At 43.6% G+C, this 27,912-nt stretch overlaps 1 protein-coding gene across 1 annotated transcript in view; it reads left to right on the top strand.

Annotated features, from left to right (window-relative positions):
- TGFBI (transforming growth factor beta induced) overlaps positions 1-27,912 on the top strand; it is a 224,985-nt gene that overhangs the window by 156,102 nt on the left and 40,971 nt on the right. Inside the window, exons 8-10 of the mRNA XM_069199225.1 lie at positions 1,548-1,760; positions 9,249-9,386; positions 12,748-12,893. Of these exons, the coding sequence (XP_069055326.1) occupies positions 1,548-1,760; positions 9,249-9,386; positions 12,748-12,893 (497 nt within the window). The remainder of the gene's footprint in view (positions 1-1,547; positions 1,761-9,248; positions 9,387-12,747; positions 12,894-27,912) is intronic.

The raw sequence follows: 27,912 nt of genomic DNA, 5'->3' as shown, positions 1-27,912 counted from the left end.
ATTTTCCCATTTTGCGAGTCAGTACTGACTTGCTAAATGGGAATGTGAAGGGGTGTTCCCTTCCTATTTGCAACTCGCATCGCGATGCAGAATTGCTTTGTAACCGCGAAAGCGGTCGAAAAGCAATTAGCAGTTAGCACCCACTTGAAGTGGGTGCTAACTCATTCGCAAAAGGGAAGGGTCCCTCTGGGACCCCTTCCCCTTTGTAAATGTCGCACAAAATGTTTTTGAAGAGCAGGCAGTGGTCCAATGGACCACTGCCTACTCTGAAAAAACGAACCCAAATGGTTTAATTTTTTATTTTGTATTGCAACTCTGCTGTCCTCCTAGTCTGGTGGTTCAGACGGCCATTGGAACAACTCTATGACTGGCTGCAGAGATCCTGACACTGATATTGCTGACAGGGAGAGGATTCCATACCTTGCGTTGATCATATGGGCCATGGAAGCTCTGTCTCTTCCATGGACATGAACCTCCAATAATATGCCACAATCTCTAATGAGTGTCCTGTGCAGGTTAAGAACCACCTAGGTAAATACTTGGATTACAGATTTATTTGCAGCACCACCAGCGACGCTATCCTTGCTCCAAGCTAACTTAATTTCTGCAAATAAGTCTCTTCACTCAATTCTTGAGAAGGTAAACCTTCAACTGGACTTGTCCGGGACGAAATCTGACCCACACTCCATCATTGTTGGCCTGAACGTTTGGATTTAACATGGTGTAGCGTGCTCTGTGCTAAGCTACTAGAGGATGAGCACAGGTTAATTTATGGTGTGTAGCTAACTTACCCTGACTAGGATTGTGTTTCCTGCTTGGGCAGGGAACATACCTCTGCCTACCAGAAGCCCAATTTCTAACAGTATCATTAACAAAAATACATTTAATGTAGACTGCATTAAAAGAAATACTAAGCTTTCTTCATTTCCAGGAAAGGAAGAGATTCCACCTGATACTCCAGAATAACATGTTTTATTTTTACCCAGATCTCTTTGATTAACCCTTTACCATAGTGTGATAGTCCTTATATTAACAGGCTTGCTTTGCGAGAGCTAATAAGAGAAGAGACCTCTGGCTTTGGTTATAGGAAAAAATATAGTATCCCTTTCTGTACTTCCCCAGCTCATAGTATTAATTGTAAGAACTTGCTAATACCATACATTTTTATCCGAGGGCAAATGCAAATAGTTGTATATTACACTTGTCAAAGATTAGGTGATTTCAAGTGTTCAGAGATAAAGTACTGTTAGTACGCTATATTCATAAGCATATGTAGGTGTAATTCGCATCTCAACTGATGTCAAATTCCAAATAAAGAAACCATAAATGAAAAACATCTGTTCCACAGATACGTTTATTGGCCCACTCCACAGTCCACAAAGGTCTACTAGGCGCGGTAAAATTATCTTGCAAGGAATTAGCAATGTGTGAAACTAAAAGATATTTTAAAGATATTGAAAATGAAGGCATTCTAATGTCACGGTGGAAGCTGTGGAGATCTGTGGGCTACTAAAACCCTCAAGCACTAACTGGTAGTTCTTTTGCAGACCTGTTAAACCACCACATCCTGAGGAAAGCGCAGTGTGCGGAAGCCATTATCGCCAGCAACTCTATCGACACGCTGGAGGGCACACCCCTGGAAGTCGGCTGCAACGGGGATAATATGACTCTTAACGGAAGGGCGATCATTTCCCAAAAAGATGTTCTGGCCACGAACGGCGTGGTGCATTTCATCGATGAGCTGCTGATTCCTGATGCAGGTAGTATTCAAATTAAGTCGTTGATGTGTTTTGCATAATTGAATTGAGGGCTATGCGGTGGTTCCAGAAAAACAAATCCTGATCTAAATTGCTTTGATAAAAAAACACATTTCACAGCCCTAAGTCCTGCTAAGCTTAACGAAAATGAATCTACTATGAGTTGCCTCTACCTGGCTTTCAAAAACGATACTGAGCAACTAAGCACTGCAACAAAAAAGCGCCTTCATTCGTAGACAGTCAGTAGAAACAGAACACTACATTTAGACCAACAAGCGCATTATTGTTTTGGTTTAGAATGCAGATGTCGTACCAGTTAATAGCAAAAATAAAAGTAATAAATTATGTTTGTGTTTTGCTAAGAGCGAAATTCTAAGCATCCAATATAGTAGATGTATTGCCACCCCGCGGTAGGATATGGTGCAATAAATAAGATTCTATTGCACAAAAAAACTAGAAGCATGGCACTGTGGTATAGTGCAGTATCGATCTGTTACAGCACTACATGCTATCACATTCTGTGCCTTAACAAAAAATAAAACCCATCACGTTAGCATGCTACAGCGCCTAAACCAGAGCAGAGGCAGAAAGGAGCAGCTGTGGATGTTCGCATAGTGTGGCAGGGCGCTCTCACTGGGCTTAGAGGGATCTCTGGCTGCGAGAGTTGCAGAATCAGGATAAGCCCAGGAATTTTCTTTGTGCAAATTACGAAAAATTCCAAACGTTATTCAAAATGATGCATTATTGGGAGCATCTCACTCTAAAAAGTATTACAAAATTGCATGATGTGACGTGAGGAACAGACACCCATGTTCTGCTCATTTACGTTATTTCTGTTCTCACATAATTCAGATTTTGCCCACACAAGATCTCCTTTTTGAGAAATGCGTAATAGCGTAAATTACGTCAGTGCACTATACCACAGGTGAGGGCATAACTGCATGGGCACTATGCCCCTGTGTCTAAGCCAATTCATAGACATCGTAAGTGAAGGGTAGCCATAAAGAGTATATGGTCTGGGAGTTTGTCACACGCGAACTCCACAATTCCATAATGGTTACACTGAATGCTGGGAAGTTTGGTATCAAACTTCTCAACACAATAAATCCACAGTGATGCCAGTCAGGGATTTATTGAGAAATGCACACAAAATGCATCTTACAGATGCCCCCTGCATACCAGCCCAACTACTAGTGCTAGGATGACCAGTTTCTTCCAGCCTGCCACATCTAGACGGGTTTCTGGCCATATGGGGTGAGTGCCTTTGTGCACTCTGTGACCAGGAACAAAGCCTGTCCTGGGTGGAGGAGCTTCACACCTCCCCCTGCAACAACTGTAACACCTGGCAGTGAGCCTCAAAGGCTCAAGCCTGGTGTTACAGCGCCCCAGGGCACTCCAACTAGTGGAGATACCCACCCCCCAGACACAGCCCCTACTTTTGGCAGCAAGTCCAGAGGAGATAATGAGAAAAACAAGGAGGAGTCACCCTCCAGCCAGGACAGCCTCTAATGTGTCCTGAGCTGAGGTGACCCCTGCCTTAGGAAATCCTCCATCTTTCTTTGGAGGATTCCCCCCAATAGGATTAGGGATGTGCCCCCCTCCCCAAAGGGAGGAGGCACAAGGAGGGTGTAACCACCCTCAGGGACAGTAGCCATTGACTACTGCCCTCCAGCCCTAATCCCACCCATAAATTGAGTACTTAGGGGCAACCCTGAACCCAGGAAGACAGATTTCCTGATGACCTAAAGAAAAAGAAGGACTGCTGACCTGAAAGCCCCGCAGAGACGATGGAGACAACAACTGACTTGGCCCCAGCCCTACCGGTCTGTCTCCATGCTCAAGGAACCTGCAACAGTGATGCATCTTGCGGGACCAGTGACCCCTGCTGACTCAGAGGACTGCCCTGCAACCCAAAGGACAAAGAAACTCTTGTGGACAGAGTCTCTGTTTAGCAACAAAGAAGAAACCATCTTTAAAGGGACTCCAGCCTCACTACAGAAGCGTGAGTCCCCAACACTCTGCACTCGACTCCCCTGGCTTGTGTCCAGGGAAATCAACACTGCAGCGTGGACCCCCAGGCGACTCCCATGACGTGGACACCCTGAGACGACATCCCTGCACCCCCACGGTGACTCCTGCACAGAGAATCCAGAGGACCCCCCCGACCACGACTGCCCGGTAACAAAGAACCCGACGCCTGGAAAAAACACTGCACCCGCAGCCCCCAGGCCTGAGAGGAACCAACTACCAGTGGATGAGTGACTAGCAGGCGGCCCTCATCATTGCCCAGTCGATGGCTGACCCGAAAAGCCCCCCTGTGCCCTGCCTGCATCACCAGAGTGACCCCCGGGTCCCTCCATTGATTTCAATACTAAACCCGACACCTACTTTGCACACTGCACCCGGCCGCCCCTGTGTCAGTGAGGGGGTATCTTGTGTGCCTGTTTGTGACCCCCCAGTGCTCTACAAAACCCCCCTGGTCTGCTCCCCGAGGACACAGGTACCTACCTGCTAGCAGACTGGAACCAGAGCACCCCTAGTCTCCATAGGTGCCTATGTTATTTGGGTCCTACTTTGACCTCTGCATCTGACTGGCCCTGTGTTGCTGGTGCTGGGTGTTTGGGGTTAACTTGAACCCCCAACGGTGCGCTGCCTGTGCCCTGGAGACTGAACTTGTAAGTGCTTTACTTACCTGCTAAACTAAATTGTACTTACCTCCCCCAGGAACTGTTAATTTCTGCAGTGTCCACTTTTAAAATAGCTTATTGCCGTTTTTGCCAAAACTGTGTACCTTACTGTTTCACTTCAAGGTTCCGTACTTACCTATGCCAAGTACCTTACAACTTAAGTATTTACTTGAATTCTGAATCTTGTGGTTCTAAAATAAATTAAGAAAATAATATTTTCTATATGAAAATCTATTGGCCTGGAGTTAAGTCTTTGAGTGTGTGTTCTCATTTATTGTCTGTGTGTATAAAACAAATGCTTAACACTACCCTCTGATAAGCCTACTGCTCGACCACACTACCACAAAATAGAGCATTGGTATTATCTAATTTTGCCACTATCAACCTGTAAGGGGAACCCTTGGACTCTCTACACACTATCTCTCACTTTGACATAGTATATACAGAGCCAACTCCCAACAGGTTCCTATAGTGTAAAATATCAGTCTTTTGAAGAATCGCTTTGTGATACTAAGTTTAGCATTCTTAAATTGGTAGTCTAGAAATACAAGGCTTTGACAGTAAAATAGTATATAGCTTTCCTTCCGTATAGGTCAGAAATAGATTTTAAAAGGAATGCATAAATTCATTATTTGCCTTTTTAAGTAAGTTTCTTTAACACTTACATGATCTGTCTCATTTCCGTATAGCCTACATATTTGCACATTTTGCAACTGTAGTACGGTTTCACCTTTTGGACTTTTGATAGCACAAAACGAAGGACATTTTTGCTTTTGAAGTTGGCTTTCAGGGCGGAGTCTACTGAAGATAAGTTGGCAGAGCACATCTAGAATCCTAGATTACTTAATAAACAGATTCTTGCAGGAAATGTTCTAGTGGGTAGAGGGGTAGAACGTCCAATGTCTTTTCACTTGCCATGGCTCAACTTCAACTTCTTTACCAGAGGAACATTACAGGGCCAAATCAAATATTTCATAAGGGTACACCTGTCTCACTCTTTTGTAGTAGGTAAGAGTACATGACTTGGGGCCTGATTTTGGCTTTGACAGAACAAGTAAATGTCCATCAGGTTGACAGAGGACGTTATCTCAGGCAGCCAAGTGGTATTCCATCTGTCAAGTTTAAAAATGATGGCCAACACAGCAGGTATCTCAATACCCTGAAAGCAACCACCTTCACATTGGTACCCTCAGTGACACAAAAGTATGGTGGTCAGCTGCCGGCAGTTTGGATGGCCATTCACCAAGATATCAATCTATTTTGTTTTTCAGAAATAAATTCCCAAAGTGGGAATTTATTTCTGAAAAGCATAACAAAAAAACTAATGACCTCCACACCCAAGGCGTTTTCTTCCAGGGTGCGTCATTGTTGTTTTTTTCCATCACCGCCAGTTTGTACCTGGTGGTGAGGGGAAGTAAAATAGGTAAAGTATATTGTCTACCCTAAATCGGGCAGCAGTGTTACACCCTTCTTCCGACAGACACTACTACGTCTGGCCATCAGAGGACACTTACTGTAGATGGAGCCTATGGGTCACCTTGAACAGAAAGCTTAAGGTCTGCCTGTCACTAAATGAAGTGGACGGACTAAGAGCTTGGTAGCCAAGGTGCTTGCCATGTTTATGAAGGGTTATCCTGTCTCCCACATTCTTAATCAGGCCTTTAATCCCAAAAGTTCCAGAGAAGTAAAAATAAAATAGTAATGGGATTCAAAATTAAATATAGTTCCAAACTAAGTTGAGGTAAAAGAACTATTTAGTAGTTATCAATCAGAAAAAAATTAGAAAATAGGTTTAGTAAAATGAAAGTCAAGGAGCGCAACCATTAACATGAACCTAAATGACTATCATGCTATTGTGTTGATGTTGCAGTAGCTAGCACATTAAACCCAGAGCTTTGGCAATGCTTATTCCCATTTAGTTCTCTGTTTGTATTGTTTAATTGTGCTTTTGGAGAGTTGGGTACCATACACCTTCAAAGTCTTGAATACAACTAGTGTTTTCTCACATGGGAGAGGTTTTCAGAAGTTTCAAATAACTCTGACAAGAGAATAATGCAACATTAGGTCTGCAAGCTTGTGTCTTTGTCAGATTAATGGGCCAACCGTACTCCAATATTTTTCAGCATGAAAGTCTATTTCCTGTAAAACTACACACTGAGCAAGGAAATCTGCATTGGGGTGGCAGACTTAAATCTGCAAAAAACAACCTTCTTAAGGGGTAACCCCCATGCTGTTCCTCTGTGATAGGTACAGAAGTGAAGGTGCAAAGGTACTTGCGGTTACAGGAGTGTCCACTGGAGTCTCTGTTACCTTTTTACTTCTTTGCTGTCCACAGATCCAAAGTCACAAAGACCTCAGGGAACGTTAACTTTCACTAGTAGATAAGGGGAAGGCACTGGGAGACGACCTCTGATTCACTAGGAAATGTTTGAGGCGATGGAGTATTTGTGTGCAGTCACCAATATCGGTTTGACATGATCAGAGGAGCTAGCTTACAAATTTCACAGTGAGCTAGAAAGGCTGGGGATCTGGCCTCTATGAAATCACCAGAAGTGACCACCAGAAGTGACCACTTTGGAGCCCAAGTACTGCCAACCTAGCCCTTTGGACCGTGTGCGCTTCCTAACCCACAGCCCTTATTTGCTATCTTCTCGTGGCCTCTGCTCTGCTTCACACCTCAAGAACCCTCTGCTGCTCCAGACCCCAGGTTCTTGGCATTGCTCCCTGTCCCCAGAACCCTATACAGCCCCCTGCCTCTACCACATAATGGGGACTTTAGTACTGCTTGTCAACTGTTTGCATTCAGAGCCATCACTCTCCCGTTGAGACGTGCCCTTCATGTTGCACTCTAGGGTAAATGAATTCTTTAAACAAACTATTTATAATATGAACTCATTAAATATTTATATGGATTTAGCCTCAGTAACAACCTGTCTTGCTCAGGTTTAAACACATTAAACCCACTGAAAGAAACAGAGGTAGACTTTAAAAATACATTCATGGTTCTGTTTGGTAATTTGTGTTTAAAAGAGACGATTTCATTTGGGCCATTTATTAAAACACCTTCTTTGAGATATATAGCATCACAACCTATTTTAAATAGCAATCCTGTCTTTAGTAGAAACCAAACACAATGAAGCAACAGATGATAGCGCCGCGAAGGTGGTGATCATTAACCCATGAAGAGTTGCTTTCACAGATATACAAACCCAGTTTTTCTCCAAGTCACGAATGCATTGACAGGGAATAAATCAACTGCCTACATATACCTTCCTTCCAGCAGATGTGTGTAAGCTGTAGACTCTGCTTTACTGCCATTTCTAGCATAATAGACCAGAGAATACCGCCGGAACTTGGTATACGGGAGGAGCGGCAGCGCCTCAATAAATGCGTGAAATAGTTTATGTGGGGAATAAATAATAAAGGGGTCCTTTCAATGTTTTTCTTCTGGTAGCATTTGCTGTTTTTTTTTAAAAAGATTGCCACATACCCACTATGCTATTAGTGAGGTGACGTTATTGGCTAGTACCCTCACTCTAGACATTTTTGCAGCACCACTGGATGTTTATTTTTAGGACGATGCAAAACCCCTTAGCAAACAACAGTGTATGCATGATTTGCCCACCCATAATGGAAAGTAAAAGCAAATTTCAGGTTTCAAAATTCAAAATATAAAAAGGTGCTCCTCACAGGCTCTTTTATATGGAAACCTCTTGTGATTGGGGCATTGACCACACAGAACACAGCGACAAGGTTTTCGGTAACATTGGAAAATCTGCAACAACCATGTCCATGACCCACTCATCGCTTACATGTGTGTTGAGGAAGGTTGAACAATCCAACCCTGCATGATCCTGACCATTTTAATTCCACTACCTGTGATAAAGGCACACCACAAAATACGTAATACCACGACAAATATTAGCTATGTTGATGGGTATTCATGGGCCTCTGGGTGCTCATTTTCCACACAGAAACTGCAGGTAAAATAGGTCCTCTTAAAGGTTGGAGTAAGCATGTTTCCCTCATCAGAATGGGTAGTTATAATCGCTGTCTTCACTGAATGATGCCGGTATTTGTGGATCTCTGAAAATGTTGAACTTTGCTGCACAAGTAGGAGTGAAACCAATAAAGCTATCGGAGGAATTTCTCCAACTTTCCGTCTGTGAATCTGGCCATGGTTATTAAAGTCAGCTGAGAAAATGATTCTTGTTGTTCTTAAAACTCTCTATTCCATCTGGGAAGCAAACACATTTAAGATTGCCTCTTTCTGTGCCAAATTATAGGTTCAAAACTTGCCGTTTTGTTTTGATGTTCATTTGTTGAATTACATTTTGCCTGACTTCTCTGCTTTGAGACGGATTTTAGCCGATGAGTGTTACACAAAGAAACGTTATCCATAGATACACTAGGTGATTCAATTGAGATGTCTGTGTATATTCCCTGCGAATGCAGAGCTTTGACCCTCAGAGGTTATGAAAAGATCGCAAGGCCTTCATCTGCACTATACCTCACTTAAACGAGCACTGATAAAGTTTGGGTTGGCACTGAGCCTCTCTCTTGCGGCATGAAATGTTTACATCATTCCATAGCATAGAGAAATGTAAACCAAGTCTGAAGGGTTTCAGCAATCAATAGCGTGAGTTTGCAGTAGTTTAAAAGAATATGTACAAAAGACACATACGATGCAATATTGAATGATAATACTTTATATTTTGTATTCAACAAATGAGATGCGCTAGATATGTTGTTAAATCGTGTCCTGCAATCAGTTGTAACAATAAGTATCTGCCTTTCTTTGCAGCTAAGACTTTATTTGAGTTGGCTAAAGATACCGAGGTTTCAACAGCCATTGACCTCTTTAGACAAGCGGGCCTCAGTTCCCATCTGACGGGAAAGGAGGGTGTGACTGTCATTGCTCCCCTGAACACAGCTTTCAAAGGTAAACATTGAAAACACTGCCTGTGCTTCATGGGTCTTTGCATTTCAATGCTGCAAATTCTCATATCTGTGAACTTTCTAGTTTTAGTGCAACATTTATAGCAAATGTAACATTTAATCTTTCAGTTTTTCTCCTTACGAAGCGTTTTTTTGCTAAACATCACAATTACAGTTCCTGACATCACAGCGTGTGAGCCTTATTCTGAATTGGGCAGAAAGTGAAAGACGCATTCTTCATAAATTAATTAACCGTACGTGCATTATGAAAACTCCGTGCAAATCAGGGTGGTTTTGGAGGTTTGTTTCTTAAGTAACAGAAATATGCAGGCTCGCTGCCGTGACAGGGTGGCTGGCTGGCATTACGTTTTCCTAAAAGTTCTCCAGTCTATTCTGTGGTAGATAGGAGCGGCTTCTCTCTTTGAACACCCTCTGCAGGAGAGCATTGATCTAGCCATTGAAAACTATGCAATGATGTACTTGGTCAAACAAAGAAAGCCTTCAAGTATCCAGCTATGGTCTGCCTCAACATCGTTCTCATCCAAGCCCGCAATAGTGCTAAAAGTTCACTCTTGCGTCAATTAATCTTTAGTGCAGTAGTTGGTTGGAAGAGCAGGAGATTCTTATACTATTGGTTTGTCTCCTCGGCTTGTGAACAGTAAGAAACCTAATACTCAGGTCAGGAGGCTTGACTGTCCTTCCACTCATTGCTTAATTTGTTAAAGAATAAGTGCCGGGCCCAAAGTTTTGCTTCCAAGCCGGTGCTGTTGAATATCAAGGTGTTGAAACAGAGGGAGTCATTATGAGCTTGACGGTCGGAAACATCCAAATGCCAAACTCCCGACAATTATACCGCCACAGTGCTGCCAGTCTCCCCACCAGCCCCATTGCAACTTTCCCACTGGGCTGTCGGGTGAGAACCAAGGTTCCCACCCATCACCCCAGTGGTAAAGGTGCAGCAGCATTGTTGCCGGCTCATAACTGAGCCGGTAACAATGCTGCCGCATCCAGGGAGCACCAGCACCCTTGAAATGTTCACTGTCTGCATGGCAGACAGTATGCATTTCAAGGGTGCTGGGCATGGGGACCCATGCACTGCCCATGCCAACGGCATGGCCAGTGCAGGGGCCCCCCTGTGTCCTCCTGCACTTGTTCTCCACCAGCCTTTTCATGGCGGTTTGACCACCATGAAAAGGCTAGCGGAGAACAAGTTTGTAATCAGCAGTGTGGCGCTGACTTCTGCGCCGCCCTGGCTTATCACAACTCAGACCGCCGTCATCCCATCGTGATCAGAGATCATGGGGGAGATGACGGTTCCCTGGTTGTTGGACTGCCACAGCCATGGCGGGCCAACTGCCACCGCAAGCCTGGTGGTCTTGAGACTGCTAGACTCGTAATCAGGCCCTAAGTCTTGATTTCACCTGATGCCTCTTTCGTTGCAGCACAAGACACTCACTGCTCCTTTATCTCAGTCTTTCAGGATATTATTTTTTCTTTCTTTCTTTCTTTGTCACTATTTCTCCATCTTACTCGTCCACCGTCTTTTCCCCATGTGCATGTTTCTCTTTATTGCTTGCGATCAAAGTCTGATGACAAAAATAAGTGCTGGTCCTTAATAATGAATGCCGGGGGGCTCCACCTGCAACCACCTGCTCAAGTAAGCACTACTTCTACTACAGCACATTAGTCTGCATGCCACTCCGTTATCTGTGATCTCATTGGCTATATGGCAACACCAAACAATGTCAGCAATAGTGGACAGTACTGACTTCAACCCTACAGGAAAGGTAAATCACCGGAGACAATACTATTTGTATGGATAGGCTTGAGTTGACGACTACTCCATGAGATCACCGAAATACAGCTTCAGTTTCCTCTGGATTTTTATCATATAACTTCATGAAGTACTATCAAAGATCAACATTGATCTCTAAATATTATATCTATTATGTCTCTCACTCATCTTTTAATTTTTAAAGAGTTTAATTATGTACAATTTTACTTATAGTTTTTTGGTGAGAAGATGATTTTGGTTAGGAAATGGATGACTGACAGGGGCAGATATCTAGTTCAGTAAAATATTCTGAATATGGCTAACATCATGGACTATGGTTTCAAATGATCTGTTTTGTAATGATAGAAGTATAGAGGTAGATACAGAAAGTCCTAATTCTGCCGAACCTCTGAGGGCTCTGTATTGGCTTATTTTGTTAAGTGTATTCCTGGTATCGATAAGTGTTTGGCTAGTGCTTCTGCAGTTTTTGTGCATGCTGATAGTGGCCTGTAAATCCAGTATTTTCTTTTTAAATCTCATGTTAAGACTTTTTTTCTTAGTGTACAATGTATCAAAGATTAGAAGTTCGAATAACAAGTCGCACAGTTTCTTCTCCCAGGTACCTTCTTTACTAATGAATAATGCATACTAGACTAATATTAATGATATTTTTGACATATTGGGCCCAATTCACAGAGTATTTGTTGATGTCCAAAAGTATCTCATTTGTGCCTGCCATTTACTCACCAAAGGATTCCAGCTAGGCATAAATGTATTTATTACTGTGAACTTCTCAACCAGAAGGGGGTAGAAACCTGCAGTAGTCAGTCCCATGCAAGGGTGTGAAGTTGGTGTTACAAGATGTGGTTTTCCCTTTAGGTTTGTGATCATCCACAAACATTTTCACTTGTAGGCATTCACTACTGAAATCCAATCCTGAAAATGGTAGAAAAGTTACTCCAGCCAGGTGCTGGATTACCTCCCCTTCCAAGATGGAAAGAAGAATGTATTACCCCATATTTGCTGACAGTGCAGGAGAGGAGCTTTTTCACATGGACTTTATTTTCCGCATAGAATAAAAATAGGCTTAGTGAGTACCCTTCAATAAATCGCATGACAGGTAAGCTAATAAGCCTAGAAAGCTGCACACCAACTGACTTTCCATGTGTATTATTACACCTATTTTGGAATATCAAAAACATTTATAAGTACATTCAGGGTAAAACTGAGAACTCTCCGCACTGTTGTAGGTGAATTGGACCCCATTTTCTGAGTTCTCTTAAGGTACGATGTTGCATTTTTTTGATGTTATGTTTTTATTTGTTCTGGACAACAAGAGAGTTGCTGCTATTCAGTTCCCAGAATAAGCACAACGTATGCTCACATGGTACTATGAAGTTCCAACGTATCACTCTCTTCAAAGTGTTCTCACTCGTCCACTTGCATATGAGAATAACAAATACCAGGAAACTATGCACCATTTTTCACAAATTAAAATGTCCAATGGACCTTCAATCCCTCGAAATGAACCAAGAGCTTGCTAATTGCTAGTGTATACAATAAACTATTTAATATTTCTATGATTTTGCAGGCACAACACCTACTGTTGACAAGAGTATGACAAATTTACTTCAGAATCACATAATTAAGGACCAGCTTTCCTCAAAGTACCTTTACCATGGTCAGACCTTGGATACTCTGGGTGGCAAGAAGCTGAGAGTGTTTGTATACCGCAATGTAGGTACTTATTTTTCATCTTGAAGTTTTAAAATACAAATTGAAAGTTACTCACCCAGATACTGTTTTATTCTATAACACTTTTTCTCTACCTTTTCTGGGTTGTACATACCTTTTTCCCTCAATGTTCCCATGGTATGAAATCTGTCTTATATTCGTCCCTACATAGTACACCTTCTTAGGAGATCTTCTGCACTCTTACAGAAATTTCTGTTTAATAGCCACTTGTTTTGGCCACTCTACACTTCATAAGCCTTTCAATTTGTACCAAAATATCACCTGGAACTGTATAGCTTGATTATAACGAAGTGTGGAGAACAGTCCTATTGTAAATGGTAAATAATACATAAAAGGCAATTTAAAATAGTTCCTTTTAAAAACAATATTTTTGCCATGAAAACTAATTCAAGCTTGAGTGTGACTGTCAGTCCTAGAAAAGTGCGGTACTTATGTGGAATGCGTTAATGACTTTGATGCAGAGGTTAGCGATTTCACAAACTGAAATCTCTTATTATCCTAACTCAAGAAAGGTGTTCAATAAAGTAAGAAATGCAATTTAATGTTTTAGTATCACACTTAGCCCATCAGTCAATATGTTTAATGAGTTATATTGTAGTTATATTTCAGAGTGCAGGCTCAAGCCACGCTCTGTTGCAAAAAAAAATGATGGATAGAGAAGGTCAAAATTTAAGTGCACACATTTTTCCTTTGCAAATGTTTTACTTCCTCAACCATTTTTCTTATCCTAATATGTACCGAAATAAAATGTTCCACCTCTACCCATGCGCCTTAACCAGAACCAATCAAAAAGACGCAAAGCAAAAATAACCTCCTCCTTCCTAACTTCCTAGCACCTCCCACCAATCTGGTGATAAAAAGGCATGGAGCCAGAAAAACATCCTGTTTTGTTCATCTGCTCCAAGATCCACATATGGTCCTAAGAGCCTTTTCCATCAGGTAAGCCTTGAGAGGCAGGGTCTCTTGGGGGCGGTTTCACAGCTCCTCCCATTTTATATGTGTAACTCCATGACATGTTAGGTGCTATGCAGGGCATGGTGGCTGGAGTTGGTGGTTGGTTTCCCCTGCTGTCCCTCTGGTTCATGGGATGGCTGGCCTTCCTTTGCAAACCTGTCCTCACTATTCGGACAGGCTCTCAGTGCCTTTGTTGTTGCCTGGGGTACCTACCTTCTTTGATTGTGCCCTGAGCTGACATGCGTCTTACCCGCATCTTGCTCTGCACAAAGCGCTTTCGTATGCACTGACCTCTGCTGTCTGCTGTTCTGGTGGATGTGGTAATGGCAGTTGGCCTCTGCGTTGTTGCTATTGCACCAGGTCCTTCCCTGGACATGGGTGCGGTGCCTGGAAGCTTTGTTGATTTTTGCTGCTTCAGTGTGGCTTCACCCGATGAGCGGCGCTTGCTGCCTGCCGCACTGGCTCATTCAGGCTGTGTTTGACCTTTGCCTCCCTCCTAAGGTGGGAAGTATGCCATGCTGTTGCTGGGACAATTCAGTAGGTTGTAGGTTCAAACCCTCCTGTGTTGTGTAGGCTCTCCTTGTTTTCTTTATTATAATTTAATTAGAATAGATTTAAAAAAAAAACACACATTTTTTTTACATGTTTACATGTTTTCCACCCAAGTGAAATGTTTTTACTGGTTTCAGGCCTGGGCCTGGTCTACTTGGGGTCCTACTTGTCTTCATATTGGGCTCTGCTTCATTCTCATGCTCAGTTCGCCATGGACCACAGGAAGCACACAGCCAAGCGACACCATAGCTCCAGTGCTCCTTAGGGGGAGAGAAAGAGGCACAGGCATGTGGCAGATATCCCTGGTCCCTCCTCTGGAGTGTTTGTGCTTTCTGATGACCGGTTTCAGCTCCTGCTGTCTTCATTGTCAGGGGCTTTTTGGAAGTCTAAGGAGACTGGGGGATCTCTATACTCCCCTTCCTCTCCCACTATTTCTGCTTCATCATTGGCAGCATCTACTCCCTCCTCTTCCTCTTCTTGTCCTTGTCTATAGTATGATGAGGAGTATGATGCTACAATTATTGAAGCTACACCCAAGTCCAAATTCTTTCTGCAGCAGGATCTTTTGGCATTCTTCCAGTACTTGGGTGACAATCTGAATATCCCTGTGGAGGATGGCCGCACAGGTCCTAGTTCGGTTAACAGTTTCATTCTCTCCCCCCTACTTGCTTGGTTGTCAACAAGAAGGTGTTGCATCTACCACAGTAATGGAAAGATCCTGAGAAGGTGGATCTTTCTAAGTTCCTGACTCAACCTTTATCCTTTGGGTAAGGGTTGAGTTTCCCTCCTCACTCAAAATTGATCCCCTGCTTTCTCATTTGGCTGGATGCCCTTCTATTTTGTCTGAGGAGGTTCTTATTTCTGACTTTTTTGCTCACAAGGTGGAATGCTCTCTGAAGAAGTGCATTTCAGCTCTGAATTTGGTTCTCCGTGCTGCAATTTATGCTGTGTATGCTTCGCAATCCCTTGTTAATGACTGCCAGTCCCTGACAACTGAAAACCAAGACAGGGTTGAATTTTTGGCACTGAATGCCAATATGGAGACACAAGCCAAGTCTTTAGCGGATGTTTCTTGTGATGTTTTGAAGGCTTCTGCTGCTGCCATGGCTTCTTCCATTTCAGGTCGTCACCATATCTATTTGAGAGACTGGAAGGTGGATTCCACCCAGGAATCAGGTTTGCTACACATGCCCTTCACTGGCAGCCCCCTCTTTGGAGATGATATGGAAGTTATGCTTCACAAGGCTTTCAGAAATCAAAATCATGCTCAGCTTTTTCTTTTTTGACAAACATTGGGCTCCTTCCTTAAGGTGCCATGTAAAAAGTGCTCCTGAGGTCCTTTTGTTCCAGTTTCAGGATAAGTTCAAGCAGAGTTTCTCTTTCTCTGCTCGACTGTTCTCGAAGCCTCAACCTCCGCCTGCTCCCAAAGGAGGAAAGTGTTTCTGACTATTCCATTCTCCTGGTGGGAGGTCATCTTTTTTTTTTCCTTTCTACTTGGCGAACACACGTTTCAGACGCCTGGGTGCTGCAAATCATCTCGGATGGCTACTCTCTTGATTTTGCAAGTTGTCCTCCCCAGTCGGGCCCTGTGGAAATGACTCACGCCTGCTTCTGACCTTCCAATTCTTGCACAGGAGATTGTGGACCTCGTCCAGAAACATGCTATTGTCCCAGTTCCAGGTGGTCAACAGGGGAAGGAGTTCTACTATCCACTCTTTCTGGTTCTGAAGCCTTCGGGAGAGGTCAGACTCATCTTCAATCTGAAACATATTAATGTCTTCTAGAAGACATCTCGTTTCAAAATGGACACACTGCAGCAAATTATTCCTCTCATCCACCTAGGTGAGTAGTTGGCATCCTTTGATTTAAGGGATGCTTATCTGTACATTTCTATTTCCCAGCAGTATCAGCAATATCTTCGCTTTGGTGCGGGTGACCTTCGCTGGCAGTTCAGGGTCATACCCTTTGGACTCGCTACTTCTCCCGGAGTGTTCACCAAGGTCAAGGCCCCCCCTTGTTGCTCATCTTCATGGTCTTGGAGTAATGATTCACCCTTGCCTGGATGACTAGCTTCTCCATGATCCAGTGTTGTCCATTTTTCAGTCTCAGGTAGCTCTGATGTGCAGGACTCTGGGGCACTTTGACCTTCTTATAAATTTGGAGGTCGCATCTCATCCCCACACAGCATCTGCAGCTCATCCGGGCTCATTTAAAGATGACAGTGGGCATGGTCAGTCTTCCTCCAGACAGGGTGCAGGTGTTGTGAGATCTGTTGCTGGTTCTGGCCCAGAGACCTATAGCCACCATGCAGAACTGGTTCAGGATCACATGGTGTGTGTGGTATGTTTTATATTAATTGTGACCTGCTGGTTTATGTGTTGGCCTCTTATGTTGTCGTTCTTTTTCTTTCAGGCAGCCTGCATGTTTGTTGTTTTTTGGGCACGGCTTCAACTGGGTCCTCTGGTATGTCATCTGCTCTCACATTGGAGACAGGGCGTTTATCCACTGGATTACCTGGTGCCTGTCTCTCCACACATTTGGCTTATGTGGCAGCGGTGGCTGGATCCTGAGAATTTGGTCTGGGGGTTCCGTCTTGCCCGCCCCGAATTGTCACTGCAGATGCAAGCAGGTTGGGGTTAGGTGCGACTTTTGATGATCTCTCCAATCAGGGGTGTTGGTCACCTCAGGAGGGCAGGATCTCTTCGAATTGGAGAGAGGTGAAGGCAATTTATCTGGCTTTCCTTCACTTTTCTCCATTGATATCAGCCAGGTGGTATTGGTGAGGACGGATAACACTGTTGCCTAGTCCTACATCAACAAGCTGTCCGAGACGGGGACTCAGTCTCTGACCTCCTGGCATTTCAAGTAATGAGGTGGGTGGAATCTCATCTCCTGTCTCTCTCTGCCACGTACATTGTGAGAGAAGGACAATATACAGGCTCAGCAGGGTCTTTCATTCTTCCCACAACTTCTGTCTCTCCCCTTGTATTTTTGCCCAGCTGTGTCAGGTAGTCCTATTTGCCTCAGTGGAAATTTCCCTGCTTCACATGTTTTTCTCCACATCCCCAGACCTGGGATACTGGTGGGGTAGATGCTCTGCCACAGCCTTGGCACTCACTGCTTCTGTATGCTTTTCCTCTGTTTCCTCCTATTCCCAAGCTTTTTGCCAAGCTGAGGAGGGAAGCAGTGTTTCTGATTCTGGTTGCTCCATTTTGGCCTTGGATGGGGTGGTTTCCTCTGTTTAGGCTACTGGCAGTGGCACCGAAGTGGGTCCTTCTGATCAGCCCGTGTCCCCTCTGGGCTCCCATTCATCCCCCAGTCACTTGCTGGTGGATGTGTCTGACGGGTTGGCCCTTGAAAGGAGGGGTTTGAAGTTGGAGGGTCTCTCCTTCCCGTGGCAGTCTCCATCCAGCACCTTAGAAAGGGTCCACTAGAAAATCTTATTTTCATACTTGGTCCCCCCTTTTCAAATGGTAGAGAGACAGATCTCTGGATCCTACCACTTGCCCATCCTCCTAGGTCCTTCAATTTCTGCACAATGGCTTCCAGAAAGGCTTGGTGGTTTCTACTTTGCATGTCCAGTGGGCACCATTAGAGCAGTTCCATCTCCTTTTGGTGTGTCTGAATGTCTTTTTTGGATGCCCGTCTTCTTCTGGGTTTTTCTTTCCCTAAACCAACACCTAGGTTGGAGGTACCCACTTGGGACCTGCCTTTTGTATTTAGGGCCTTGCAATCTCATTCTTTTGAGCCCCTAGGCAGAGTGGGTTTGAAGTTTGTTTCATTAAAAGTGTTTTTTGGTCTCCATGACATCTGCCGATAGGTTGGCTGAGCTGGGGTCCTTATCTGTAAGGCCTCCTTATTTTCAGATGTTCTCTGACAGGCTCAGAAGAGCTGGCTTGTTGTGTAGATAGTGAGGTAAAAGGAAGGGGGGTGGTTTTAGGGCTTGGGGAGTTAGGCTTTAGGGTTTTGGGTGGTCTTAGGGCTCAGAACAGAGGGGGGGTATTTTTTTTTTAAAGGGTTAGGGTTCATTGGATCCACGCTGGGATCTGGTTTTAGGGTTCAGGGTGGGGGCATTCAGCTTTAGGGCTTGGGGTGGTGGGATGATTTAAGGGCTCAGGGCAGGCGACAGATATTTTTTTGAAAGGGTAGGGGTCGGGGTCGTGCTGGGGTCAGGTTTTAGGGCTCAGGGTAGGGGGAGTTCAGCTTTAGGGCTTGGGGCAGAGGGGCAGTTTTAGGCTTCAGAGCAGGGGTCGGGTATTTTTTTTAAAAGGGTTGGTGGGGTCGCACTGGGGTCAGTTTGACGGCTCAGGGTAGGGGGGTTTGGCTTTAGGGCTTTGGGCAGGGGAACAGTTTTAAACTTCAGGGCAGGTTTTTTTTTTTTTTTTTAAAAGGGCTGTGGGTGGGGGGGCATAGAGGTCTAATTTTTAGGGCTTAGGGCAGGAGTCAGGAAAAACCTTAGCCATGTAAATGCATTTAACATTCATGCTTTTACAACAAAATGTGTTGGAAAGGCATGCCTGGTAAAGGCGTTTTCGTTGTTAAGGAAATGCAGGGTTAAAGTTATGAGTGATTAAGCCACTCACATTACAACGCATGCGTGGTAAAGGCATGTGTTGCAGCAGAATGTGTTGTTCCATCATACAACCCCATGGAGGAAGCTTTACCCACCTTGAATGTGTTACAGGTTGTAAAGATCTGTTTGACTCAAACCATGGACTTGCGTCAGTGCAAAAGTTTGCTTGTGAACTTTGGTGTCTTTCGTCATGGGTTGGACGCTTCTATGCCCACTTTGATTGGTGGATAAGGTGCCTAATTTCATTGGCCTATGATTCACAAAATGCATATCTGCTGGGTGGTGTCAAGGGAAAGTCCACCAGGGGCATGGTGGCTTCCTGGGCAGAGGCTCAAGGTGTATCAGTTTTTGACATTTGTCAGGCTGCCACTTGGGCTTTTCTCTCTACCTTTATTTCACATTAAAGGTTAGACATGAGTGATTCCTTGGCCTTTGGGTCTATGGTGTTGGCTGCTGTTTCTCTGTGAACGATCTAATCTCCTGTGTGATGCCTTTCTGGTATACAATAAATGTGTTTGAGCAGTGATCAGGAGCCTGAGGCATTCTTTCTTTCAGGGGGATTCACGTTGTTCTGTATTGACTTTGGTATTCCTCAGGTAAGTATTGAGACAAGAAAAGGGTGGAGGAGGTAATGCTGCCATTACTTACCAGTAATCTTCATTATTTCAAATACCTTTTTTCTTGTACCAATACTTATGTCCCACCCTCCCTATTCCTTCCCAGATCACAACCTGACTCCCTGGTTTTTCAGCTAGGGGACATACAGGATTTATTTCTGGGCTCCCTACCTTTTTATCACCAGATTCTTGGGAGGTGCTTGAAGATTAAGGGAGTTGCATTGAGTATTTTCGATTGGTTCTGGCTAAGGCACGTGGGCCTGTGTAGAGGTGGAACACCTCATGTAAGAAAGTATTGATGCAAGTAAAAGATTACTCGGAGTAATGAAAATTACTGGTAAGTAAAGGAATCATTCAAAAGCATGTAAATAAAAAAAACATTTTTACTATTGTTTAGAGGGAGTGTCTTTAAAAGAATGTTTATTGGTTGAATTATTTCTCATAGAAAAGTAGTATGGTGCCTTAAATTGAAAATGCCTCTTTATTTTTTGGAATTCTCCTCAAGTCCAACGGTTCATTATGTTATGTTTATAGTATATTTATGTGAATGCATGAAAAGTATTTAATGAAATGTACCATGTATGACCGTGTGAATGTTTGCATAATGTATACAGGGCTTTTCATTGAAATGGGGCATGTTGTAATACTTGGATGTTAAAGGGTTTATTTAACTTCAGCAGCTAAGAGGGAATGGGAGTCAACAACAATTTCAGAGCTAGTACGTCCTAAAGCAACCCCAACTCCGTTCTTCCTTCTGCCCCGTCCATCTTAAAATTATTGCACAATAATAAAAATCTAATTACTTTCCCCTCAAAGTCAGTCGAAGTCATATGAAGTTAGGAAAGTGTACTCTCCTAGGAGGCAGGTTAAATTCGACAATGTTATCATGAAAATAAGAGAACTGGACAAGAGAGAAGGAGTAGGTGGTGGAGCAGCAGACCAACAGGGAACTAGTCATGGCATGGGGTGTTAGTGAGAGTATTGGGGAAAGTGGCTTTACAACCAGATGGGGAAATAAACAACCATAGGCATCCCAGGAGTAAAACAATACAAGGGGATTCCGAGAGGGCTATCCATTTTCTATGCTGGATAAATGAACATATCAAACAAGGTAGTTTAATAAGTATGGTGTCTTAGAAAATACAAAAATATAGGGCCTCATTACAACCTGCGCGGGCGGCCACCGCCGCCTGCCAAGGTTTAACCGCCGTGCGGCCGCCAATGCAGCCGCACTCCTGCCATGCCCATTTTGACATCCCCGCTGGGCTGGCGGGGATGTCGGACGCAACATGGGAGCCGGCTCCTAATGGAGCCAGCGGTGTTGCGGGCGAGCAACGGGTGCAGCTGCACCGTCACGCTTTTCACTGTCTGCTCTGCAGACAGTGAAAAGCAGTGTGGGGCTGTGCCTGGGGGCCCCTGAACTGCCCATGCCAAGTGCATGGACAGTGCAGGGGCCCCAGGGGCCCCGCAACTCCCCTTCCCACCAGCCTCTGCATGGCAGTTCCTACCGCCATGGACAGGCTGGTGGGAAGGGGACTCGTAATCCCCTGGTGGATTAAAACCGCCGGGACAACCATGGCGGGAAAGCGCTGGTCCCTGCGGTGCCACCGCGGCGCATTCACCGCAGTCATAGTTGGCAAGATTGTACCGCCAGCCTGTTGGCGGTACAATCACCGAAACAGCCCTGGCGGTCTTTGACCACCAGGGTTGTAATGAGGCCCATTGCTTCCATTTTGAAGGAAGGGACGAGAGGATATTTTGGGACACACGGTTCTTTCCTCATAACAAAATAGTAATTTATAATTATCAAAAGATTGCAATCATTGCGAAAAATAGTGGTAGAAATATTTTAGCTATTTAATGTTCAAAATTAGAGTTAGTAATCTTTCATTTTTTAGTTCACTGTTTTTCTATTTATCATTTAAAAAAAAAGGTTTTCTGTTTAAAATGGTAACACAAATTCCAGTCAATAAGTCTCAATGGTGCATGTGTATAAGAAATGCTAATGTGAAGGAAAGCATATTCATAAATCAATTCCAGAATATGCAATATATCTAGCCATTTGTACATGCTCGCCTCATTTGTATTTTTATCTATCACATTAAGCTTGAGGTCATAAGCATTGCATATGGTGCCCATGTTAATTATTTGCATTGCTGTGCTACAAGTTATGGTTTGTGGAACTAACCATTGCTGGCAATTTTCAGATCTCAAGATTTTTGTTTTGTAACTATAACTTAACTTTTTTAAAGTGCATTTTATGTGTTTTTAACATATTTTAAGATGCTTCAACCAATCCTAATCATAATTTCTTTCTAACAGTAGTTTTGTCCACAAATTACTGTAGTTTTATGATGATAACCACATCCAACTTTTTTGAAATTATATTCCAATCACTCTTTAGACAAACACTGCTCACAAACTGTTGTTGGCATTCATTCGAAAAGGGCAGAGGTCATAAACAGTGTGGGTTAGAGACAGGGTCTGGCCTTGGGTCAGACCATATGTTCAGTCGGCCCAAACTGTGAATGGCAGCCAACTCCTACTGCACTTGCCATTCCTTGTCAGCGGTAGTTGGTTGCAGTGTCTGTTATTTGGCAAGGTCCTGTGTCAAAGTCATGACAGGCATGTTTGCCAGGCCTAAGATTTAACAGAGACAAGTCATTTATTTGATTTTTGTTTCGTATTTTTCCTTCAACTTTTTGTCCCAATTTTGAGATTATTTTCTATGCACTGTACATTGCTCTTACATTCCATGCAGTACAGTATAAATTTTTTGCAGTGCAGATTATTTTTCTGCTCTACTTCCTGCAGCACCTCGAAGGGAAATTTGGGCAGAGTTTCAACGTCCTCTGCTTCAGTGGTAGATCTCTCCCATTGGCAAGTATGTCCTCTCATGCTTTGAGTTTTCTTATCTTAGCGGCAGTGCTGAAGGGCCCCTCTGACCCATTCTCAGCATCTGCTCACAATCTTGAAGGTGACTTTTGGACTTGGCCATCCCCAAACATTTTGCCTTTACCCTCCTGTTTTCAAAGCCTGTTTCTTTTGGCTTTTAGGACTGTTCACATTTTACTACTGATAATCAGTGCTAAGGTGCCTGTGCTCTCTCCCTTAAATATGGTGAACGTGGCTTTCACTCAATTGGCACCTTTAATGTACTTGTAAGCCCCTAGAAAAGTGGCACTACATGTACACAGCGCCTGTAAATTTAATTCTATTAGAGGGCCTTCAGCATTGATTGTGGCACCCAGTTGAGTAGCCTCTTAACGCATGTCTGTGCAGTTTTAAACTGCCATTTTAACCTGGAAAAAAAAAACTTTTGCCAGGCCCGACACTTCCTTTCCAATACGTATGTCACCCTAGTGCAGGGTGCAGTCAAAAAGTTGGACATGTACTCTTAACCTTTACAAGTACTGGGTATGAAAATCTCCTAATTTTCCACAACTGCAGGACCTACTTCTCCCACTGGATAACATTGGGTTACCTTATTTTATTTAATAAGTGATAACTTTCAACTGGGAGCAAATAAGTATGTGGAGTTTGGTCTTCTAAGAATAGTATTTTAAAACCCATTTAATGGTACAGTTGTATTTTAGTCACAATTCTGAAAATGTCACATTTGGAAAGCTGGTATTTTTTTTGTCCCAACCATTTGGTGCATGTAGCCTATATTATGGGTCACATGACTGGATGTAGTTGTCAGTTGATATTTGTGTGTTACTTGCAGAGAGTGAAACAGTGGAGGAATAGGTGTTGGCAGGATGGGCCATCACTGATTTGATAGAGGAGTAGAGCTGTGACCTACCACACTTGCTCATCACAAAGGCTCAGTCTAAGCATGCTCACAAAACATTTGACACTAACCTTTTGTGTCCCCAGACATGCTGGGGCCAGTGGGATGAAGGAAAGTCCAAGCTCCTTTGGGGGTGGAACCCCCTGGAATCTTCTCCTACTTCAAATTTGGTACCAAGGATAAATTGTGGACCCTCAGACCCAAAAGGGACATAACAAGCCCCAGAGGCCTCACTGCAACTGCCGAGCTGACCTGCTGCCTTGACTTGCAAATGGGCCTGCAACTAGACCAGCCTGAGCCCCTCTGGCCTCTGCTGGAGTAAATCCCTAACCACCTGTTCTTAGCTACAAGGAACAAGGTGTGACCCTAAGGTTCTGGACCCTTGATGTGAAATCAGTTGAGTTCCCTCCCCAAGAAAAGGAGAAACCCTGATATTTTGGTCTTTTTGCAACTGTGAACGGGTCTGTTTGCACCAAGATCTTGCCGTCCCGTCCAACCACCAATGCAAACCTCCTGTGAGCATTCCTCTTTGTGCTACAGTGACTGCCAGTGACGGCTGTCAATGTGAAAGCTGCATTTCAAGCTACAACAGAGACAGCCTGCAGTGATCACCAATGCAAATTTCCATCAATGACCATCAACGATGTCCAACCAGATTTTCAGCTCTTTGCGCTACATCAACAAGCATCTTTAATGCTCTCCGTGCTCCTCACGGCCCTTTCCACTGCAAACCAAACTCTCCGTATGGGACTTTTGTTGGTAGCTCTTTCAGTGGGACTACCCTGGTCCCTGTACCCATCCCACACTCCATCGCAATCAGCCTGAACTTGTGACTTACACCTGGTCTCTCATGACTAGATAACCACGAGTGGGGCTTTGTGCTTCTAGATGCTATACTTACCTTAAACCTTTAAAAAAGCATATCTCCGGTTCTACTAATTGGATGAGTGTCATTTTTGTTTCGAACAATTTACTAAATTTTACTCTATTTTTCTAAATTGGTGTAGTTTTTTCTTATGTTGTGTTTTCACTTTATTCCTTTTTAATGTGCTGCATAAATACTTTATACATTGCTTCTAAGTTAATCCTGACTGCTTTATGCCAAGCTACCAGAGGTTTAGCATAGGTTAATTTGGGTTTTGCTTGCCTTTCACCCTGACAAGCATTGTGGCTGCTAATTGAGTAGGGTTTCACCCCACTCCACCAGTACTTCAATTTCGTACAGTGACTCCCCTGCTTCTTCTCCCCTAAGTGATAGCTGAAGAAGCCCCAAATGATAGTATTATGCATCAGCATCTGCTGATGCAGAATAAGGTCTTGCACTATCTTCCTGGATATTGTCTGCCATTGCTCAGAACTGGAAAAGAGCAGCCATATTAAATAACAACTGTTCACGTCTCCTGTGCTTCACAGAATGATGGATGTACCTTCTTTTGTTAAGTGGTGGACAATCTCGAATGTGGTGGATGGTTACCTGAACTTTGAGCCAACTAAAAGCCCTGAATGCTTTGTAAATTAGGCTTAGAAGGTGTCCTGCTCCTGTCAATATGGATCTCAATTCAATAACACAGGCCCCTGCACCCCTTACATGCAGACGAACAACACTTTAGGGGCCCCCACCCCTTCTGGGGGCCCCCACTGAGTCCATGACCAATGAATAACAGTGAGATATGGAAGACTCAGAGGCACCTCATTACATGCTGCAAGGGGCCCATCATTTTGCTTTACACTACTGCCCCATTCTGCTGTCTCTTATTCAAAACTGTGGACTCAGCACATGTTTTAAAAAAGTGAATTAACAGAGAACATCCCCTGAAAATGGAATCTAATGTCAGGCCACACATAAACGGGCCATTTTGTCGGGAAAATGTAGTTTTTCAATTTTAACCCACTCCTAAATGCAGGGCTAGCCATCATAAAAACTGTGCAGTAATATTGAACATTTACACAAACTAAGAGAACCCCAGTACCAATGATAGTCCAGGCAATGATTAATTGATCCAATCTCACCACTGACCAAAATGTGCAATTGAAAAAGCTGCCAAACCATATAAAACATATTTCAGAGACAAACTGCACATTGAGCAGAAATACAAAGGACCTGAAAATCTTCTAGGGATAATGGAAACATATCAAAATCAACCTCTATGCTCACTATCACCATGAGTTGCCTGGGCAGATACAATATATATCCTGCATGCTGTCCAAAGGAGCACTTTTTTCAGATCAAATGGCTCATTAGAAACATTCATTGAGCAACGCCCCCTTCAAATATCAAATCAAAATTTGTGAGCTTATCTGTTAGAAACTATGTCTACTGAATAAGAGGTTGTGTTAAATTGTTAAAAAAAAAGTCTTTAATCCTACCAAATTCAGATCCTCTATAATCTTTGTATTTTCTGAAAATAAAAAAGTGACATTCGGAATCCCAGGAACACCACCACATGTTACTCTATGAGATGATATAAAGATGCCTCTTTCAAAGTCTTTCACCTAAACTATGCAGTCCTCCATGCCCAGTTATTCAATCTAAATAAACTGTTGTCCAAGCCCTAACATTTTTAGCAGAACTTTTGCCCTGTCTACTTCAGTAGTCTTCCCAGTCTGCTGCCTATTCACCCAAGCGAGAGTTGACTCCCAGAATGTGTTCTTTACCCTTCCCGTCTGATATGATTCTAGCACCTTGCATTCATAAAGTAATTGGCTAAAGGGTAATCACGAAGGTAACTGATCTGGTAAATATCAACTGTTAATATATACCATTCATCACTGTGGGCCTCATTACTACCCTGGCAATCAACAACCGCCAGGGTTGAAGTGGCGATCGTACCGCCAACAGGCTGGCAGTACAAATTGCCATATTTTGACCGCTGCAGTCAGAATCCACCTGGATTTTGACTCCCCTTCCCGCCAGCCTGTCCATGGCATTAGACACTGCCATGGAAAGGCTGGCAGTAAGGGGAGTCGCGGGGCCCCTGGGGGCCCCTGCACTGCCCATGCTCTTGGCATGGGCAGTGTAGGGGCCCCCAGGCACAGCCCCGTCGCGATTTTCACTGTTTGCCTGGCAGCCGGGCGATGGGAGCCGGCTGCAATGTTACCGCCGACATCCCCGCTGGCCCGGCGGGTGGAAAATCTGTTTCCGCCCGCCGGCCCAGCGGGGATGTCCAAATGTGGCCGGCGGGGTTCCGGCCGCATGGGCGGCCGACTGGCGGTTCAACCTTGGCGGTCGGCCTTGTGGGACCGCCAAGGTTGTAATGAGGACCTGTGTCCCTTTCTGTACTACCAAACATTGGGCCTGATTTAAAGTTTGTCTGATTGGATATTCTGTTACAAATATAATGAATATCCTACCCGCCGTATGACAAATGCCTTAAGATATAATCCCAAACTCAAAAGAAGGCTCTTTGTCACTCTTAGTCTGTGTCAGAATTTGTACACTTGTGGTACAATCAAATGAACCAAGCAACATGATAAGATGAGATTAAACAAGAAAACACCCATTGAAGTAGTACTGGGAACATCAGAAACTAGAGAGCAATGAATGTTTAAAAGGCCTTAGTTCAAGTAGGAGAGGACAGGACTTCTAGCTCTTCATTTGAAAAGAGTAAATAGTCATTGTTGTAAAAAAACATAATGCTAAACATATCTTTGCAAAGATTTTCTAAACAACAGCATGCTTTTACCAAATAAGTGCTGTAAAAGTCCATCAAGATATGATGTAATGTCAGCATAAGAACTATCCACGTGGTAGTTAGATTCCAAAGCAAGTTTCATTCTATCACAAAGAGGGCCACTACCTCTGGTGTGTTCTCAGATTCTCATTGTGTAAGGTGGTAGGAAGATACAGAGAACATATTTTAATGTCCATGCCATAAATGTGGTGCAATGCTTGACATAATGATTCATATCTGTGAAGAAATACATATACCTGGAGACGTGGGGCATTTTTGTTGCTTGCATTAGGGCCCACAGCATGCTGGATATGCTACTGATCTTGAGATGCAGAAAAAAAGGGCTATTACATAGGAAATATACATTTCCCAAACAAAAAACTAATCTGCAAGTTGGTAATGAGAGGCACCTTGGTATTGTCAAACTAAAGAAAAAGTGAAATCATCATATTGGTGGCCAGGTACTGATGAGGATGCAGTTAATTTTGCCAGGGTCTGTCAAATTTGTGCAAATTCTGTCAAAGCACAATCCATGTTTCGTTCCCCATTTGGGAACAGGAGATGTCCGGATAATCAGTGGGAACACCTTAGTGTGGATATTTTGGGGCCCATTATTGATGTGTGGGTAATACCTAACTATGTGATTGTTATCATTAATCACTTTTCTAAATGGACAGGATATGAAATATCTGAGAATGTCGAGGCGGGTACAATAATTTCCTTTTTAGAGAAATTATTTTTACATGACCTCATACCCAAATCTGTTTTGAGAGATAATTAACTACTATTTACAGCAGGGAGATGTGTCAGATTGCTAGCAAGGAATGGTATAGAAAAAAAA

This window comes from Pleurodeles waltl, chromosome 7 (assembly GCF_031143425.1).
Source record: "Pleurodeles waltl isolate 20211129_DDA chromosome 7, aPleWal1.hap1.20221129, whole genome shotgun sequence".
NCBI lineage: Eukaryota > Metazoa > Chordata > Amphibia > Caudata > Salamandridae > Pleurodeles > Pleurodeles waltl.
This window is presented reverse-complemented; position numbering and strand designations above follow the sequence as displayed.